This window comes from Papaver somniferum, chromosome 3 (assembly GCF_003573695.1).
Source record: "Papaver somniferum cultivar HN1 chromosome 3, ASM357369v1, whole genome shotgun sequence".
NCBI lineage: Eukaryota > Viridiplantae > Streptophyta > Magnoliopsida > Ranunculales > Papaveraceae > Papaver > Papaver somniferum.
In genome coordinates this window covers 212,451,136-212,472,861 of record NC_039360.1, presented here as the reverse complement: position 1 = coordinate 212,472,861, position 21,726 = coordinate 212,451,136, and the positions used below count along the sequence as shown (strand labels likewise).

Genomic DNA, 21,726 nt, shown 5'->3' with positions numbered 1-21,726 from the left:
GAATGGGAGGTTACAAATAAGTTGACAGAATTATAAACCTAGTCAAGGCAAATGTGAATACCAACTAGATCTCACCAAGAAATAAATATAATCTTGATTAAGAAGTGACTTGTTATGCTTGCATTAAACTCGGCATTGCAAGGATATCAGATGTTATTAACAACACTTTATAAATAAATATGAATTGTGGATACAGTGAGAGGTTGGTATACGTTGGTAATTTACAACATTTTTTGACATAGGTTATGGTTTAAAAGTTTAATCCAATCGCTTAAAACAAAGTGGTGTTGCGATATACTCACATCTGTAGGATTCTTGGTATTGGTAAGGTCTTAAAGTTTATCTCGGGTTAAACATCTTATTAAGATGTTCATACTTACAAAATGAAGAAATAATCTAGTTTCTGCATGTCTTGTTATTAACTCGTGACCAAGATTCATCGGTAATACGATCACTCTCACTTCGGTTGGTATAAATATATTTCCCCCGGTTCTCAAACTAAATTCTCTTGTCTTGTTTCTTTATGTAAGGTAGATAACTTTCATGAATGAATGTCCCATACTTTTGATCGGCACGAAGTTGAAAATATCTTTTTGTTTTCGACCCGTAGTACGAGCTTTCCCCTGATTTCTCCTCTTTCAAAATCCACTTGAATTCAATATCATTGTAAGTATCAATAACGATACCTATGATCTCCTTCGATTCCTCCTCTTTCAGAATCACTCTTTCAAACTAAACTACTTTTTTTCCAAACTACTTGTATATGCAAACATGAACATCAGCTAATTAAACAAGAATTAATTGTATAATATTATGTATAATACTTACAAATGCTTGGACATATTTTTCTAGTGAGTCATTTTAGTTTTTACTTGCATATATTTTTTCTTCCAAACTACTTATATAAACAAACATGAACATCTAATTAACCGAGAATTCATTGCGTAATATTATTTATGTATAACATTTACAAATGCTTGACCATATTTTTCGAGTGAGTCATTTGAGTTTTTGCTTACATCATACAAAATTATGAGAACAATTATTACCGTTTAACGTTGAATTTTCCAAAACGAGGAGTACCACAAGTTGGTCCTGTTAAATTTTGTTTTTGTGCCAGACCATGGGTTATGATGCTTACCAAAGTCAACAATAAGAGTTTCTCCGTTCTAATATGTGGAGGGACACCCTTGGCAGCGCATAGCTCTGTTTAAATATAAATATTTGTTTTGTTTTGTTTTGTGCAATATTTCTCCTTCTTCACTTCTCCGCATCATAAGTTTTATAATACATTTATATATAAAAGAAATCATTTATTTGTATCATAAGTTTTATAAATAAAATATAATCATGAGCACCACCAAGACACCCTCATACTCTCCCTCCAGGGAAGAAAAAAATAAGACTTCAGCCGATGTTGGTGGAAAGTTTTTCGGAATCATCCAAGAATATTGCAACAAAGAATGGGAGGTTACAAATAAATTGACAGAAAAAACAGAGGTGGAGAAGAAAGTTGATATTGGATTACACGTACTAGCTTTGGAATACCAAAACAACACGTTGACAAAAACCGAGCAAGAAAAGGAGATGAAGAAGCTGAAGAAAGAGAATAAGAAGTTGGAAAAAAAATCCTCGATATGAACACGAACAAGAGCAAGTAGAAGTTGGTTGAACAAGGGAAGTAGTTGCAAGGTTAAGATCAATCGCTCAATTTTGTTTAATGTCTTTGTTATGGATGTGTTCATCCATCTTGTTGTTTGATCTTTTGATGCATTACTATTATTTTGATTTTAGTCTTTTGCTCTACTTTTCCATTTATTCTTTTTCCTTGCTTTTGTTGGGAATATATATTTAAAGCATAAATTTATTCGCAATCAATATGCTTTTAATTGCAATGAAATATTTCTTTAAAAAGAAATTAAGTATTGAAAATCAAAAAAATAATGAGAATGTTGACTTTTTTTTATGTTTTGTGTTTTCAAAGGAAAAAGAGTTATTGTGAAAGAAAACAATGGCACTTACTTGAGCAAGTTTTTATTTTCTAATGAAATAAAAATTACGAGCAAATACCGAAGATTAATCAATTTGTGGAGCAAGATTTTGATGATTTCTTTATTGGTGTGGAAAGAAGGGACAACAGTTTATGTACAACTGAATTTTCAAAGAAAATGAAGTATGTTTGATGAATTATTTGTAGTTATTGTAGTGAACAAGTAATTGGATTCAAGATTGAAAATAAATTGATTGTTCAATCTTATAATAAATTGCACGCAAACAAGATATTGACAATAGATATTTATTGTTTAGTTTAGTAAAAGTGTGACTTAAAATTTTTAAACTTATGAGATATAACTTGAAACCAAACCAGAACCGAAAAAAATTATAAACCTAGTCAAGAAAAATGTGAATACCAACTTATCACCAAGAAATGAACATAATCTTGATTAAGAAGTGACTAGTTATGCTTCCATTAAACCAAGTCTTATGACTCGGCACTGCAAGGATATTAGATGTTATTAAAAACACTTTATATCTAAATAAATGTGAATTGTGGATACAACGAAAGGTTGGTATACGTTAGTGTTTTACAGCATCTTGTTTTCATAGGTTATGGTTCAAAAGTTTAACCGAATTGTTTCAAATAAAGTGGTCTTGAGATATACTCACATCTACAGGATCCTTGGTATTGGTAAGGTCTCAAAGTTTATCTCGAGTTAAACATCTTATTAACATATTCATACTTGCGAAATGAAAAAAGAATATAGTTTCCGCCTTTTTTGTTATTGACAAGACTGAGATTAGACAATCGTTGAATTTGATCATTGTACTACTACAACGGATATATTATTGATGAAATTAATTGTAGAATCTAACATTGCATTTTTACCATAACATGATATAAAATTTAAATGTTTGCAACATGAATGAGTTAGTGATGATTATGATGTCATGTACCTGAGTACGATGAAAAGAAGGGGTGGATAGACTGAGGATTAACCTCACTGAGTTCAATTGAACACAACCTAAAGAACAAAGTTCTAGATTTATTTATTAATTCGATAAGATTTTTATTAAAGACTCATTTTGCTTATAAAGCCAGAGAAGTATAACCTAACATCTAACGACTATAATCCCACCAGATGGTTACATCTAAGCCATCCTTACAATTGATAAACACACCCACTCTTAAGTTAAATACTACCACTAACAACTTATATTAATTACTGATGTTAACAGGATATGGGGCACTCCCAGGTACGCGACATTCCACTCTCCTTAAAAACATCCTTGTCCTGAAGGATGAGAGTTAATTGAAGTACCAAAAGTTGGAGAGTCAGTGCCAAGGTTGACGGTGTAGATAGTAGTTGTCTCACACTCTAATACTCATGAGAAACCCAACACCCTCAATATCATTAAAAACCCAAATGAGGCACTTAAATAAAGCAGCTCCAGTCCCAACAATCAACTTCCCTCCTTCCTGTGAAACGCAATGCTTGGATCTAGTTGTAGTTTCCTCGGAAACACCCATCGAACTTAACTTCCTTGTATTTGTTTGTCCAGAATGGATGACCCCATTATCTGCATAACTCCCATCTAGATGAGCATTGATAGATGTGCCACATTGAATGCCAATCTTGATATGTGAGGCCTGAACCAAGATATCCTTGTCCTCTCCATAAGCATCTTGAGATGAATATAAAGATCTTTTGCGACAATTAGCATACCTGGTACTAAGTTGAACGATTCGAAAAAATTCCATTCTTCCATGATTCCATAGAAAAATATAGATTGTAGCACAGACCTTTATTAGCTTGTACTTGTAGTGTTGCTGGAAAACTACAAGGATCTTTTTGTAAAGTTGCAGATTATAGAATAACCAGATTCTCACCTTCAGATTCTTGTCAACACTAGCTACCCTTCCACAGAAAACACTTTCTTAGAGCACCATTTATGTAGAAATATGAAACCTAGCCACCGACTGCAACATGGCAAGCATCGACAAGCATTAACCAAGGTGTGATTACCATTTAGATTATAGTTCAGAAATATCGTACTCGTCTTTTCCTTGACCTGTAATGTCCGAATATAGAAAACTCCTCCATCCACAGGAAACCAATCATTTATTTGCGTTGTAATATAATCTTCCAAGCACAGAGCTCTCCCAACTAGCTTGTTATCCATCGTGGAATACAAATTTTCCATTAAAATTATCTCATGCCTTGAAAAACTTCCACAGGCTTCAGATGTGAGCAAATAGAAGTACAAGAAAAACACAAGTCTTGAGAGATAAAATTTAGCTCCAACAACTGTCTGAGCAGAGGATGGAAGCACTCAAAAAAATTTAAACTCCATGAAAAATTTAAGCAGCACATGATCCCCCAATTTCAGCAGAACACTCTCAACCATGTTAATAAACAACACAGGTGCCATCACAGGAACCCACAATTGAATAGTAATCAAATCCTTTACCTCCGTGTAATTGTAAATAGAAGCAGCACCGAGACTTCTTGAATGAGAAATCCATGGTAATGGTTCAGGCATTTTTCCTCTGTCGAACAACAACCGATTACAACCCATATAGCCAGGTGTTGCAGTTAGCTCACTGGAAGGACACATAGTACCTCTAATATCTCCTATACCCCATAAATCTGCTGAGACCAATCTTAATTTCCACCTCAAGTATCCGACTAAAAGCCTCACATGTAGGATTTGAATTACCTCGAGCACGGGATGAAAAGTAAGTAATGTGGAGTGCTGAAAGGTACAAATTCTTGCAAGACATAAAGGAATGCTAATATGTGTGTGAACTGAGAATATAAGCAATGAAATTTTCCAAAACTTCTTTAAAATAATCTGGCGCATATCACCTTCTTGTCTATCCATGAGTGCAAGCAACTCACATTTGAGCTGTAAGAAAAAAAATTCTGCTCCCTTCATACCAAACATTTGACTATACCATTTATATGCCTTGTTAAAGCTCACCATTCTAGCCAATAAGAGAAAAAAGGATCTAGATTTCTCTGAAAAAACAACAACCAAATTCCATTCACCACTAAATTTAGCAACATTGAGAATGCGAAGACCCAATGAATTCAGAAACTGATATTCAAACGGATACCCATGTCTTGGTAACATCTCAAGAACCAAACTTCCATTGTTTGCATCCTTCACAATGGAATAAACATCTAAGACAAATAAACAAGAAACAGATAAACCTAAACTGAACCCATAGTCACCTGTAAAATAATAGTATCCATTAATGGTTCTCAATTCTTTGTCGCGATCAAATACTCTACCATCAATGGAAAATTGGTGATTAAGAACATTTTTTCTCTTGAGACACACAATATCTAGTTGAAACATGTTACCAAGAATCTTCCAAGCAAAACAAGAATCACCCTGATCTATCATATGACTATTGGCCAAAAATCTACTCTGCGCATGCATTTGAACCAACATCTTCTTCGTACCCAGAGTTACAATATCAGAAACACATAAATGAGGAAACGAATATTGAAACCGCTAATGTGAGTCAAACCCCAGGCTAAGAAGTAATTGAAGAAGTAATTTCTCATAAGTAAGTGATGAGATCACAGTACACTTACCTCGATCAAATAAGGAGCGAGTGGCATTAAAGAGAGAAGAAGAACAAGCCACACAGTTTAATTTGCTGTAAAAAATGGGCAATAACTCCTTGAAGTATTCATGATTTTCGAACTTCTCCTCAAACTTGTTGAAGTAAAATTCTAGGGAAGAATCTGTCACCTCACTAATTTTGATTTGATTCAACTCAGAGAAGCCATTGATCTCTAATTTTGAATGTTCTTCAAATTGTAGCCTCACACCATGAAGCGAATCGACATCTTCTTTCTCGATGAAGAAAAATGGAGGGATCAATTCGAAATTGAGAATCTTTTTCGTCATCAACACCATTAGGAATTGATGTTGTTATCTCAAATGGAAAAACAATGAAATCTATAATTGAGTTATTAGGAATTAAAACTTTGTTGGAATCTTCATGTATATAACCAGGATCTGGTGGAGAATTTGGAGACGAAACCGCTAACGTTGGACGACAAACCAATATTTGATTCAGAGTTTCCTGGATCGAACTCAAATTGATATTGATATCTTTTATATGATCTTCTAACACTGATAATCGTTCACCATGAATTTGTTGCTGAGCAACAACCTCCTGTAGTGTTGGATCATCTCTTCCCATCAGGAATCAGGTATACAGGATCGTGAATCTGATACCAATTTTCATGTACCTGAGTACGATGACAAGAAGGGGTGGATATACTGAGGATAAAACTCTCTGAGTTCAATTGAACACATCCTAAAGAACAAAAGTTCTAGATTGATTTCTTAATTCGATAAGATTTTTATTACAGAATCATTTTGCTTATAAAGTCAGAGAAGTCTAATCTAACATCTAACGACTACAATCCCACCAGACGGTTACATCTAAGCCATCCTTACAATTGATAAACACACCCACTTTTAAGTTAAATACTACGATTAACAGGATATGGGGAACCCCCAGGTACTGGACATATGAGCATGTTATGTTTTCTTCTAAACTTGGTGATTTTTTTGAGTAACATGTATGTAATTTTTACGAACTCATAAAAGAAAATACACCCTCAGATCTTAATAGCTTGCAACGATATTAAATGAACTAAAAGGTTTGAGAATTTTAGAAGAATGTGTGATGCTTCGAGTATCAATATGACCGTTTGAGTAGTGAATTAGGCGATATTTGCTTTACGATAATTGTTTGAATTTTCATGTAAAATGTTTTGGATTTAAATCATTGGTTCATTAGTTTTTCACAATTTATTGAACTTTGGACATTATTGTGAAATTCTTGATTAAGTCAAAGAATAGTTGGGTTCCATATCCTATGTTTTATCAACTTTGGTTTAAACTAGAGGAACTACAAGAATGAAGGTGACAAGTAATTCATGTTATATAGTGAACCTAGAAAAACATATATACAGTAAGAACAACATATATTGATACTCCATATATTAATAAACTCTATATATTAATAGAAAAACATCGTCCCAACTTGGGTCAGTTATAAATAGTAATAACCTCCACATTTTAATATTAATGGATTTTTCTAGTCCTGTCATAAGGAATTTACCTCCATATATTAATATAATCGTCACTATTGGAAATTTATAGATCTTGTTACATCAAAATTTAAGAGGAAACAAAATATTTATTTGTAGTTGTTTGAGAAAAAAATGTAACATTTTGGATTCTTATCTCATCTTTTGATTTGCGGATACGTAAGACCTCATTACTATGAATACCTTCTTGTTGAAGCCAAAATATTTACAAGTTATCGAGCATGTTTAAAGCTTCTTGGCATAAAATATTTGGTATCTTTGTACTATCATCATTAGGATTGTCTCCCTCCTCTTTTTGTATAATTCCATCGATTAAAATATATACGACTTGTTGCTCATTTGGATGATTAAGGAAGACATCCATATCGATTATCATTCACATACTTTGAAGTAGCAAAAAAAAAACATTTTTTTGATATATCTTCATATATTAATAAACTCCATATATTAATAATTTTATGAAGTCCCAAAGCTATTAATTGTTTTGAAGTTGCTTTGTTTCTCATCAGCTTTGCCACTGATTTGTGATAATACTGTTTTTTCTCTATCAATATATTGCCCTTCTTTGAATCAAAAAAAAAAAGAAAAACTATTAATATATGGAGTTGTTACTGTAGTGAGACTAAAGTTCCTAAGCATAATAAGAAATACAATACATGTTATGGTCATTAAAAGAAAGGAATATTGATAAACTGCCCCACTTTCAATTTCGGTTTAATAAATTGTCCCCGTTTTTTTCAACTTTTCAAAACTGTCCCCACTGTTAACTTTTCCATCCAATTTTTTACTTATTTACCCTTTACTTGTCACATTTATCTTCTACTTCATTTTTCAGGTTCGTCGAGCTCGGTTCATGGATTTAGGGTTCGGGGTTCACGGTTCAGGGTTCAGGGTTCAAAGTTCATGGTTCTGGGTTCATGGTTCACGATATAGTTCAGGGTTCAGGGTTAGGGGTTTAGGGTTCATAGTTCAGGCTTCGTTGTTCATGGTTCAGGGTTCATGGTTCATGATATAGTTCAGGGTTAGGGGTTTATGGTTCACGACATAGTTTAGGGGTAAATATGACTTTTTAACAGGTGAGATAACTGCCACCTTGTATTTAACGGGATGGAAAGCGTTATTTGAAAAAAACGGGGCAGTTGAGAAAAATGCAAAAAAACGGGAATACTTGTTTTACCCTAATTCAAAACTGGGTCACTTTATGAAAATTCCCTTAAAAGAATCAAGAAGCTGAGTCGAAAATTCCCTTAAAAGAATCAAGAAGCTGAGTCTACTTACCAAAAAAGTTCAAAAATAGATGATGATATTCTTGATACTAAACGAATAAGAACAAACAAATTTTAAAAAATTGGCCAGTCGCAGACTTTGGCCTGGGCACTTAACTTCCACATGGTACCCATTATTAATCCTAAAATCTGAAATGAAACAAATAAAGGTACACGCACGTATCTACTGTTATATTGTTATAGGCTGGTACTCAAAATCTTTGCAAATCTTTGTTTTATTGCTCCGTAGTCCGGAGCATCATGATTTTGTTTGTTGGTTGCGTCTGTCTTGAGTCATTTCTAGCCCTGGCTTAAGCGTAAAATAGGCTATGGAAAAAATGGCGTTTTGTCTTGTTGGGGCTGGCTTAAGCTAGCCCTAGCCTCAGTGTAGTTCCGCCCCCGTCTGTATCATCTTCAACGTTAATTAGTTTCAAATTCTTCTTGATTTCTTCATGAATATTACCTGTTTTGATGAATTTCAATCTCTTCGACCACATTTCTCAAACCCAACCCTGGGTCATCATCACAACCAATGAGAAGCTCTACAACATCAGTTGGTGTTATCTTGACCATTCCTAACAACTCTTCAACTTCCTTCATTACCTCATGTTCTTCTATTAACAAATAGTTCTTAACCAGGATCTTAAACGCATTAAAATTGCAATAAGAGAGATGGATATGCTTATGCATTCGACCGGGTCTAAGTAAAGCAGGATCGAGTTTGTCTTTATGGTTCGTTGTAAATATGATCAATCTCACTCCAGCACAAGAAGACCAAAGTCCATCGACAAAGTTTAAAACACCAGACAAGCTTACAGTACTGCTTCCATTTTTTGTGGTATCCATACTGGCGTTGGCGTTATTTACACTAGTGCTGACATTCTTGTTAGGTGTTCGGTTTGAAAGATCTAAGGAGCAATCGATATCTTCAATGATAATCACGGATCTGCTTGTTGTCGCAACCAGGAGCTTTCTTAACTGAGAATTATTTTTCACTGCTGTTAATTCGATGTCATAAACATCGAATCCTAGGAAATTAGCAATGGCAGCAATCAGACTAGTCTTTCCTGTAAAATGTTTATTACAAACATTCTTTAGCAGGGGTTTAGAGAAAGATAAAAGATGAATCCGAGCAGAAAGATTATCGAAAGAAAAACGCAATGTAACCAGAAAATAGATCACAGTGTCACTAAAATACAGTGCAGGTATCGCTAAAAGTTCAAAACATTGTCGGTGTTAGTTGAAGATGAATTTCATGTGTATATTGCAACTAAATTATAAAGCAAAATGACCAAAAATCCAAGGATAGATTTGTTCAAATGGATTCTTGACTGGACTGGCCATCAGAAAAGTTTTAAATTTGGGGCTTTGTTTTCGTCTATAAAGACACATTACACGATATCGCAAAATCGTGTTTGTAGTCACTCCGACATAATACATGAAATCCCACAAACGTTTACTTTCAGGAAGGGTATCTAGCGACTAGACTGATTTGTAGCTACTAACATTTATTCTAATCGACCCTAAGTCGAAATGTACCCAAATCATTGAAGACATCAGTTATGCAGAACCCAGAAATCAGACACAGCTAATATTATGTGAATGAAAGCCTTGAGTTAGCAAAAAAAACAAAACAAATGAGTTGTAGTCCAAGAGCATGTAACTACAGAAGCTGCAGCTTAATTCAAAAATGCTTAATTGGGAGCTGTATGTAAATGGGTCTGTATGTAAATATTTTAGTACAGAACAATAATCGTACATGCAATTCACCAACTAACAAAAAATCAAACATGAATATTAAAAACACTGAAGCAAATAATACCCGTTCACCCTTTCCAACTCTAGTATAATAATCTTTCCTGCTATTTTTTTTTAATATGCCACTCTTGTTTTTACTGAAATTTAAGGAAATTAAGATAATTAATCATTGAAAGTGGTACTCATGACACTTGTCAATAAAAGAAATGAAGTGAAATGGTCCCTGTGACACTTGTTAGCAAAAGAAGTAAAGTGAAGTGATCCACATGACACTTGTCAACAAAAGAAATTAAGAGAAAAATGGTCCCAAAAAACTAAAATAACATTTGACTTTCCTAATTAAGAAACTGACCTATTTTTTTTTGAAACTTTTATTTATAAAAACTTGTGTCCAAGGAGAACCACCATGTGCATTATTACCTTCACGGTTACTATACAGACGTTTCCCTCTATTTTGGAACTTTATTGTCTCAGCTTCTTTTAAAATGTAAGGTATATAATTTGAGTGGACAAAATCTTTGTTCTTCGCATCGAAAGAAAGCTCTAAATATCGATTCTTCGCCGTATGATCAACATCCGGGTTGTACGAAGATTCCGTCGTAGAAACTTTAAAAGACCATTTGAATGTAATGCCCCCGTAGGTATCAGCGAGGGTTTCGTTAGGAACCATACTGTAATTCAATTTGTTTGAGTTTCTAAGCCTCGAAAGCTTGACAGTATTTGATGAAGAGAAACACTCAGAACTCAAGTAAGTCTGAACTGAAGTGTAAACTTCGTTATTGGAACACAAAATTGGTTAAAAAGACCAAAATCAACAATTCCTGGGTGAAATGGATAGTTAGATTTTGATATTGTTTAAATGGCCAAAAGTGTAAAAATAGACAGGATGTAACCAATTTCATCGTGCCTATTTTCAAATATTTTTTCTTATTTTTAATTTAAACATGATGTATCCAGTTCATCCTTGCTATTTTTTAAATTTAAGCAAGGATGAAACTTACTATTTTTTTTTTTGTCATTTTACCCAAACTATTTTTTATCCGTCCATTTGAACCGTGATTTAAAAATATTTGGATAAATGACCCATTTTCCGTTATTGGAACCACCACCGAGTTCATCGATTTGGATATTGACTTCGTTATTTTGTTTGACAAATCTGAAGAATTTAGAGAAGCACTGTCGAACAAGTTGATATACTTCTGGTGGTAACAGTTGTTGAACTGCTGTTCTCATGAACATTAGGGTTGCATATATTGAACCTATTGCTTTCCAATCAAATATAAAACCCATTGTTGTCATCTTTCTGATGGAACACTAAACTGACGATGAAGAACTCAGAAAGAGAACTACGATATTAAACACTATATTAGGGTTTTGTTATTCATGTATCTCTCTCCATATATGGAGAGATGATGATATACACGAAGCGAGAAATATAAGGCAAGAATCTAGCAGTTCATTGTGATCCGGAAATGTCAGAAGTTCAGAATAATTTACGTGAAGTTCAGAAGTTTGTTTATGTAAGGCAAGAATCTAGCAGACTAGCAACAGGAGCATCTCCAATGGTACAAGTCAAAGTCGTCTGACCGAAGCTGACGTTTAAGAGATTAATATACGTAATCCTGCTTAACAAAATTTAACTACCTCCATAAGAAAATAGATTAAGAAAAAAACTGAAGTGTAAATAAAAGATTAATGTCGTAATCCTACTTAACGAACAAATTGTAAAAAACTGAAGTTTAAAAGATTAATGTACGTAATCCTACTTAACAAAAATTAACCAAATTGTAGAAACAAAATTATCGTCTCAAGTATTCATAATCTCCGTCTTCTCAGTAATCAGAATCATTAGAACCCAAACCAGAATCGGAATCGGACTCAGAATCAGAGTCGGAATCAATTTCTACATGGTCGTCGTCCTTTTCTTCTTCTTCTTTCATTTTTTCAGAATTATCAAAAGCTTCTTCTTTTTCTTGTTTAATGGCTGCTTCTTTATCATTTTGTTCAGTGGTGTCTTCTTTCTTGATCGATTCCAATCTCTTCTTCAATTCTTTAACCAAATTTCCTAAACCAATGTCTGCATCATCATCACAACTCATAAGAAACTCTGCAACATCAGCTGGTGTGATCTGAACGAACTTCAACAACTCTTTAACTTCATTCATAATCTCATGTTCTCGGATTTGCAAATAATTCTTAGCCAAAACCTTAAACGATTCAAAATCACAAAAAGAGAGATGAATATGTTCATCCATTCGACCCGGTCTTAGTAATGCAGGGTCGAGCCTTTCTTTGTAATTCGTTGTAAAAATTATCAATCTTTCGCCACCACAAGAAGACCACAGTCCATCCACAAAGTTCAAAACACCTGATAAACTTACATCACTTACTTTCATTTTTTTTTCTTTATCAGCTCTAGAACTTCTTCCCTTATCATTATCATCGCCGTCAGTATTTTCTTGTTCGTCATCCGTATTACTTTTAGTTGAAAAATCCAGCGAACAATCAAAATCTTCAATCACAATCACTGATTTACTTTTAGTTGCAATCAAGAGATTTCTCAGATGACTATTGGTTTTAACTGATGTTAATTCCATATCATAGATATCGAATTTGAGGTAATTAGCAATGGCAGCAGTCGAACTTGTTTTTCCTGCAAAAACAGGTAAACATTAAAAATGAATTTTTCATGCAAAAAAAAAAAAAAGAAAAAAAAAAACTGATTTTGGTGCCTGTTTAGTATTTAGCCCGTCTAACATTCACTATGAAAGTGGGCGACATATCCCAGTTCAAATTGAAACAAGTGAAAGCAATCAAGAATGCAATATCATTGTAAGTATCAGTAACGATACCATCTGGAGCAATCGTGTAATTGGCTTTATTCGGTTTTCCAATAATAGTTGTTTTCATATGATTTATGGAATCAAAACACTTGGAACTAAGGTATGTCTGAACGTCAGAGAAGCCATCAGTACCATAACAACCACCATCGATATCAATTGTGAACTTTTCCTTACGGATATATGGTAAAAGCCAGTAGAATATATCTCGAATAAATTTTCGGACATAGGGTGGTAGCAATTCCTGAAAGGCTGGTCTAAGAAACATTAATGTTCCATAGACTGTACCCAATGATTTCAAATCCATCTGGAGACCCATTATAGTCATCTCTTCTTGGTGATGATAATTCTTTTGAAATATTCTTGGTGACGATAATGCTACAATTTTAAGAACTGGTGACGACGAGAACTAAGAATCTATTGATAGCGTTGGAGTTTCGTAGAATCTGGATTTTAAGGAAGTCTAGAAAGCTTTATTAAGCGTGGAAGACACGTCAAGTAACTAAAAACCGGGTATACTAAGCTTTATTACCCGTATTCCGCCTTTCTGACATCGTACTCATCACATCCTTCCTTATATGATCCAGAAGTACTTTTTCTGTACTTAGTTTCTTTTTTGTATTGGTTTTATGAAAAATACCTTTTTTTTTTCACTGTGTGTTTTTCTGCATCTATCAGATAATGTTTTCATTTTTATTCTTAAATGCATAATGGATTATGCTTTAGTTTTTGATGATGCATAACTTGTTATGCATTAGTTTTTATGATGCATAACGTATTATGCTTTATTGTTTTGTAGATGCATAATCTCTTATGCATTGTTTTTCGACGATGCACGATCTGTTATGCATTTATTCTTTTAAAGATGGCGTCATAACGACTCATGCAAATGTGGTTCCTTCATGCATCTGCATCTGCATAACAAGTCATGCGTCTGCATAACAAGTCATGCACATTTATTTTATTAGGAATAACATGTTATTCAAGTTTATTTTGTTTCATTAGTTTCTGTATTAGTTTTTATGAACAAGTACTTTTTCTGTACTTAGTTTCTTTTTTGTATTGGTTTTATGAAAAATACTTTTTTTTTCACTGTGTGTTATTCTGCTTCTATCAGATAATGTTTTCATTTTTATTCTTAAATGCATAATGGATTATGCTTTAGTTTTTGATGATGCATAACTTGTTATGCATTAGTTTTTATGATGCATAACGTATTATGCGTTATTGTTTTGAAGATGCACAATCTCTTATGCATTGTTTTTCGACGATGCACGATCTGTTATGCATTTATTCTTTTAAAGATGGCGTCATAACGACTCATGCAAATGTGGTTCCTTCATGCATCTGCATCTGCATAACAAGTCATGCGTCTGCATAACAAGTCATGCGCATTTATTTTATTAGGAATAACATGTTATTCAAGTTTATTTTGTTGCATAACTTGTTATTTAGATGTTTATATGTAACCTGTTGTTCCTTCATTTTCCTTGTAAGATTTACACATTTTCCTACTGTGAAACCCACCCTCACAAAATCTCACGGGCGCACCCAAAAGCAGCCAACAAATTATTTGCAGGCCCAGAGTTTTCAAAATTCGTTTATTTTCTTTTTTATTTCCCAGTTTAGCCTCACTTTCAGTTTCAGTATATCCTGTTTATTTTCGAGAGATTGATTATCGAGAGAGATTACCGAGAGAGATTCAATTTACTCAGCAAAGCTTTAGCCTCACTTGTCCTTGATTACCGAGAGAGATTCAATTTACTCAGCAAAGCTTCAGGTTCGTTCGTTTTTATTCCAATCTTTGATTCTGATTTTTGTTTAATCTTGATTCAATTCTATGTTTTAGTTTCTGTAAGATTAGGATCTATTATTTTATGTTTCCGAAGCTTAATTTAGTTTTTCGAATCGTTTTTTAGATCTTTTAAGCTTGTTTTTGAATTTTTGTTTATTTTCTAGGTTTTGAATTTGTTAACATCAATGTAGATCTTTTCGATTAAATTTTATGTTTCGATTTCATGTTCCGATGTTGACATACCAATTTACTAGGTTTTGCTTCTGTTCTGTTGGATTTTTTATTTGATTTGTTTTTCCATTCTTATTTTTGATCTGTTATCTGTTATTGATTTTGATATCCTGTTGATTTCTCATCTGATTATGGTTAATGTAGATTGTTTGTTGTTGTTGATTTGATCTTTTAATTTTTAGTAAGAATTTTTGTGAAGCAATATGCAGGATAGATATGTTTGGTTTTTTCTCTTTTGTGTTTTGCAGGGTGAAAATGCCTGTTGGTAGTGCACTAGCTTTAATTCACTACTTCAGTGAATTCTTAGCACATCCTGTTGATGTCAACACAACTTTGGAGTCTTTGAAGACAGCCGTTTGCCAGAACTGGACTCGTTTATTACCGCATCATGTCAGATTTTCCTTTAATGATGGAAGCAAGTTTGTGCGAGTTGATTCTGATATTCTGCTTCAATGTTTTGTATCTCGTTTCCACTGTAAAGGTCAGAAGAGCTTTGATTTACTTGTCGAAGTTGTCTGTAATTCTTCCAGAAGTCGTAGTAGAGCTTCAAGTAGTCGTGTAATAGAACCTGAACCCGAACAAGCTATGGTGAATTTCCTTGAAGATGGTTTTGTGCCTGTTAACAAGGTTCTTAGGACTGAAGGTTGGGATAAATTACTTGGTGAAGTTGGTAAAGTGTTTTTTGGAGGTGTAGTAGAGGTACGTATCTTCACGAGTTAAAAGCTGGGCGTGTTCTTGTATATAAGAAGAATGAACCTAGCAGGTTCTATGCAAAATGCTCAAAAGAAAATTGCCCTTGGGAGTATAAGGTTTGTGCTGTTGATGTTGAAAACAGGATGCTTAAGGTTAAGAAATATGAGAGCAGTCATACCTGTGGTGTTGGAACTGAAAGGCTTTTCTACAGGCTCAGCAGTAAATTCGTTTCTAGTCTGATCAAGGATGAAATCCGAAGTGATCTGAGTTTCAAAGCATCTGATTTGGAAAAGTTTTTCAAAACTAGCTACGGGATCAATGTGAAATACTACCAAGCTTACAACGGAAGAGAGAAAGTGTATGAGGATATATTTGGTGATGAAGCCATGTCGTATTCGCATCTTTCATGGTATGTATATTTCATTCGCAGCACAAATCCTGGGAGTTGGATTGATTTTCAAGTTCAAACGGATGAACATGAAGCGAACGAGGATAGTTCAGCTGAATTAGAAGATGAGGCACCTTAAAATAAGTTTGTGCGTCTTTTTATTGCTTTCGAAGCATGCATCCATGGTTACCGTTACCTTCGCCCCATGGTTTATGTCGATGCTACCTTTCTTACAGGGACATATAGAGGATGCCTCATGGCTGCAACCGCTATCAATGCTGAAAATGGTAATTTTTCTGATAATGCATCCTTTTTATATATGTGCATAATGTCTCATGCATTATTTATTTTTGCTTCATAATATCTTATGCATTATTGTTTTCACTTTTCTGGTTATGCATCATTTCTGTTTTATATGCATAAGACATTATACATTTTTTGTTTTAGGTGCATAATGTCTTATGCATTATGGTTTTCACTTATTGATTTTATGCATCCTTTTTTATGCACATGCATAATGTCTTATGCATCATTTAGTTTAGATGCATAAGACATTATGCATTATGTGTTTTCACTTTTCTGGTTATGCATCATTTCTGTTTTAGATGCATAATGTCTTATGCATTGTTTAGTTTAAATGCATAATGTCTTATGCATTATGGTTTTCACTTATTGATTTTATGCATCCTTTTTATGCACATGTATAATGTCTTATGCAGCATTTAGTTTAGATGCATAAGACATTATGCATTATTTGTTTTACTTTTCTGGTTATGCATCATTTCTGTTTTAGATGTATAATGTCTTATGCATTGTTTGGTTTAGATGCATGAGCCATTATGCATTTTTTTAGCTGCACATACTTCATGTAGACGCTGGCTTGATTTTATATTTTTTTTCCTTTGCAGGCTTCTTCCCACTAGCCATGGCCCTGGTACCATGTGAAGATAATGATAACTGGGAATGGTTCATGAGGAATTTGAGTAATGTTCTTGATCATGATCAAAGGCCAATCACATTTTTATCTGATCGTGCAGAAGTATTAAAGAGATCGATTCCATTTTACTTTCCTGGAGCCTTCCATAGTTTCTGCTATTATCATCTTAAGATGAACTTACCTATTAATGCATCTGACGAAAGGTATGGTGCAGTTATTGATTCATTTCAAGCTGCTGCTTATGCTCTTAGTCGCGAAGGTTTCCAAACTGCCATCGCTACTATTAGGGGTCTTGGTTGTGGTTGGGTTGCCGACTATATTGAAGATATCCCTCCAGAGAAGTGGTCAAATGCCTTTTTCCAAGGTTGTAGGTATGGTAGGACATCTTCTACTCTTGCTGAATCCTTCAATAGTTGGATGCAGGTACACAAGAAGCTCCCTGCAAATGCTCTTCTGGATCAGATAAGGAAGGATGTGATGAGTATGATGTCAGAAAGGCGGAATACGGGTAATAGTTTCATAAAAATTCTCACATCGAAGAATGAAAATAAGATGAAGGATCTTATTGATGGGGGTTTAACCTGGCTGGTTATACAGTCCGATACTCATGTTTATGAAGTGGAAGGAGGGGACAGTTCTCATAGTGTTAACCTTGTGGCAAGGACATGTACCTGTCAGAGGTGGCGCGTCTATGGGTTTCCATGTGTGCATGCTTTCGCATCGATAACAATGTCTGGTTCTAATCCATATGATTTTGTTGAACCTTATTTCACTACTTCATACTTCAATAATGCCTACAGTCATGCAATTCATCCTATTCCGAACTATAACAGGCCTGAAGTTTATGAAGGTAATGATATTATCGATGTACCTGATGTTAGGAGGCCGCCAGGGAGACCACAAGCTAATAGGCATTTGAGAAGATATGAGAAGCCGCCCAGGAGAGCTATTCGCTGTGGTAATTGTTTTGAGCTTGGTCATCATAACAAGCAAACATGTACGAATCCTACCTGTTACAAGAAGCCGCCGAAGCAGCCTAAGGGAAGTTAAAGAAGAGCAATTATCTTGTTTGTTTCTTCAGACTATTACTTTTATGTTTGAACCTTATTCATTTTTTTTCATTAGTTTCTGTATTAGTTTTTATGAACAAGTACTTTTTCTTTACTTAGTTTCTCTTTTGTATTGGTTTTATGAAAAATACTTTTTTTTTCACTGTGTGTTTTTCTGCTTCTATCAGATAATGTTTTCATTTTTATTCTTAAATGCATAATGGATTATGCTTTAGTTTTTGATGATGCATAACTTGTTATGCATTAGTTTTTATGATGCATAACGTATTATGCGTTATTGTTTTGAAGATGCATAATCTCTTATGCATTGTTTTTCGACGATGCACGATCTGTTATGCATTTATTCTTTTAAAGATGGCGTCATAACGACTCATGCAAATGTGGTTCCTTCATGCATCTGCATCTGCATAACAAGTCATGCGTCTGCATAACAAGTCATGCACATTTATTTTATTAGGAATAACATGTTATTCAGGTTTATTTTGTTGCATAACTTGTTATTTAGATGTTTATATGTAACCTGTTGTTCCTTCATTTTCCTTGTAAGATTTACACATTTTCCTACTGTGAAACCCACCCTCACAAAATCTCACGGGCGCACCCAAAAGCAGCCAACAAATTATTTGCAGGCCCAGAGTTTTCAAAATTCGTTTATTTTCTTTTTTATTTCCCAGTTTAGCCTCACTTTCAGTTTCAGTATATCCTGTTTATTTTCGAGAGATTGATTATCGAGAGAGATTACCGAGAGAGATTCAATTTACTCAGCAAAGCTTTAGCCTCACTTGTCCTTGATTACCGAGAGAGATTCAATTTACTCAGCAAAGCTTCAGGTTCGTTCGTTTTTATTCCAATCTTTGATTCTGATTTTTGTTTAATCTTGATTCAATTCTATGTTTTAGTTTCTGTAAGATTAGGATCTATTATTTTATGTTTCCGAAGCTTAATTTAGTTTTTCGAATCGTTTTTTAGATCTTTTAAGCTTGTTTTTGAATTTTTGTTTATTTTCTAGGTTTTGAATTTGTTAACATCAATGTAGATCTTTTCGATTAAATTTTATGTTTCGATTTCATGTTCCGATGTTGACATACCAATTTACTAGGTTTTGCTTCTGTTCTGTTGGATTTTTTATTTGATTTGTTTTTCCATTCTTATTTTTGATCTGTTATCTGTTATTGATTTTGATATCCTGTTGATTTCTCATCTGATTATGGTTAATGTAGATTGTTTGTTGTTGTTGATTTGATCTTTTAATTTTTAGTAAGAATTTTTGTGAAGCAATATGCAGGATAGATATGTTTGGTTTTTTCTCTTTTGTGTTTTGCAGGGTGAAAATGCCTGTTGGTAGTGCACTAGCTTTAATTCACTACTTCAGTGAATTCTTAGCACATCCTGTTGATGTCAACACAACTTTGGAGTCTTTGAAGACAGCCGTTTGCCAGAACTGGACTCGTTTATTACCGCATCATGTCAGATTTTCCTTTAATGATGGAAGCAAGTTTGTGCGAGTTGATTCTGATATTCTGCTTCAATGTTTTGTATCTCGTTTCCACTGTAAAGGTCAGAAGAGCTTTGATTTACTTGTCGAAGTTGTCTGTAATTCTTCCAGAAGTCGTAGTAGAGCTTCAAGTAGTCGTGTAATAGAACCTGAACCCGAACAAGCTATGGTGAATTTCCTTGAAGATGGTTTTGTGCCTGTTAACAAGGTTCTTAGGACTGAAGGTTGGGATAAATTACTTGGTGAAGTTGGTAAAGTGTTTTTTGGAGGTGTAGTAGAGGTACGTATCTTCACGAGTTAAAAGCTGGGCGTGTTCTTGTATATAAGAAGAATGAACCTAGCAGGTTCTATGCAAAATGCTCAAAAGAAAATTGCCCTTGGGAGTATAAGGTTTGTGCTGTTGATGTTGAAAACAGGATGCTTAAGGTTAAGAAATATGAGAGCAGTCATACCTGTGGTGTTGGAACTGAAAGGCTTTTCTACAGGCTCAGCAGTAAATTTGTTTCTAGTCTGATCAAGGATGAAATCCGAAGTGATCTGAGTTTCAAAGCATCTGATTTGGAAAAGTTTTTCAAAACTAGCTACGGGATCAATGTGAAATACTACCAAGCTTACAACGGAAGAGAGAAAGTGTATGAGGATATATTTGGTGATGAAGCCATGTCGTATTCGCATATTTCATGGTATGTAGATTCCATTCGCAGCACAAATCCTGGGAGTTGGATTGATTTTCAAGTTCAAACGGATGAACATGAAGTGAACGAGGATAGTTCAGCTGAATTAGAAGATGAGGCACCTTCAAATAAGTTTGTGCGTCTTTTTATTGCTTTCGAGGCATGCATCCATGGTTACCGTTACCTTCGCCCCATGGTTTATGTCGATGCTACCTTTCTTACAGGGACATATAGAGGATGCCTCATGGCTGCAACCGCTATCAATGCTGAAAATGGTAATTTTTCTGATAATGCATCCTTTTTATATATGTGCATAATGTATCATGCATTATTTATTTTTGATGCATAATGTCTTATGCATCATTTAGTTTAGATGCATAAGACATTATGCATTATTTGTTTTCACTTTTCTGGTTATGCATCATTTCTGTTTTAGATGCATATTGTCTTATGCATTATTTAGTTTAGATGCATAAGACATTATGCATTATTTGTTTTCACTTTTCTGGTTATGCGTCATTTCTATTTTAGATGCATAATGTCTTATGCATTATGGTTTTCACTTATTGATTTTATGCATCCTTTTTATGCACATGCATAATGTCTTATGCATCATTTAGTTTAGATGCATAAGACATTATGCATTATTTGTTTTCACTTTTCTGGTTATGCATCATTTTCTGTTTTAGATGCATAATGTCTTATGCATTATTTAGTTTAGATGCATGAGCCATTATGCATTTTTTTAGCTGCACATACTTCATGTAGACGCTGGCTTGATTTTATATTTTTTTTCTGTGCAGGCTTCTTCCCACTAGCCATGGCCCTGGTACCTGGTGAAGATAATGATAACTGGGAATGGTTCATGAGGAATTTGAGTAATGTTCTTGATCATGATCAAAGGCCAAACACATTTTTATCCGATCGTGCAGAAGGATTAAAGAGATCGATTCCATTTTACTTTCCTGGAGCCTTCCATAGTTTCTGCTATTATCATCTTAAGATGAACTTACCTATTAATGCATCTGACGAAAGGTATGGTGCAGTTATTGATTCATTTCAAGCTGCTGCTTATGCTCTTAGTCGCGAAGGTTTCCAAACTGCCATCGCTACTATTAGGGGTCTTGGTTGTGGTTGGGTTGCCGACTATATTGAAGATATCCCTCCAGAGAAGTGGTCAAATGCCTTTTTCCAAGGTTGTAGGTATGGTAGGACATCTTCTACTCTTGCTGAATCCTTCAATAGTTGGATGCAGGTACACAAGAAGCTCCCTGCAAATGCTCTTCTGGATCAGATAAGGAAGGATGTGATGAGTATGATGTCAGAAAGGCGGAATACGGGTAATAGTTTCATAAAAATTCTCACATCGAAGAATGAAAATAAGATGAAGGATCTTATTGATGGGGGTTTAACCTGGCTGGTTATACAGTCCGATACT

The 21,726-nt window shown here is 34.3% G+C and overlaps 2 protein-coding genes across 2 annotated transcripts; both read right to left on the bottom strand.

Annotated features, from left to right (window-relative positions):
- Positions 1 to 8,866: 8,866 nt before the first annotated feature.
- LOC113360606 (AAA-ATPase At3g28600-like) lies at positions 8,867 to 10,835 on the bottom strand. The gene is made up of 2 exons (XM_026604100.1): positions 10,586 to 10,835; positions 8,867 to 9,474 (listed from the first exon to the last, which is right to left on the bottom strand). The coding sequence occupies exons 1-2, from the start codon at positions 10,833 to 10,835 to the stop codon at positions 8,867 to 8,869; spliced, it is 858 nt and encodes a 285-aa protein (XP_026459885.1).
- A 1,162-nt stretch (positions 10,836 to 11,997) lies between these two features.
- LOC113360604 (AAA-ATPase At3g28510-like) lies at positions 11,998 to 13,324 on the bottom strand. Its single transcript, XM_026604099.1, has 2 exons — positions 13,018 to 13,324; positions 11,998 to 12,818 (listed from the first exon to the last, which is right to left on the bottom strand). The coding sequence occupies exons 1-2, from the start codon at positions 13,322 to 13,324 to the stop codon at positions 11,998 to 12,000; spliced, it is 1,128 nt and encodes a 375-aa protein (XP_026459884.1).
- Positions 13,325 to 21,726: the final 8,402 nt, after the last annotated feature.

Excerpts from the sequence above, each read along its gene's own strand:
- LOC113360606 (XM_026604100.1), bottom strand. The coding sequence starts at position 10,835 with ATGGTTCCTAACGAAACCCTCGCTGATACCTACGGGGGCATTACATTC. Across the intron at positions 9,475-10,585 it reads TCTGTATAGTAACCGTGAAG|GAAAGACTAGTCTGATTGCT; the intron begins GTAATAATGCAC and ends AACATTTTACAG.
- LOC113360604 (XM_026604099.1), bottom strand. The coding sequence starts at position 13,324 with ATGGGTCTCCAGATGGATTTGAAATCATTGGGTACAGTCTATGGAACA. Across the intron at positions 12,819-13,017 it reads TTACACGATTGCTCCAGATG|GAAAAACAAGTTCGACTGCT; the intron begins GTATCGTTACTG and ends CTGTTTTTGCAG.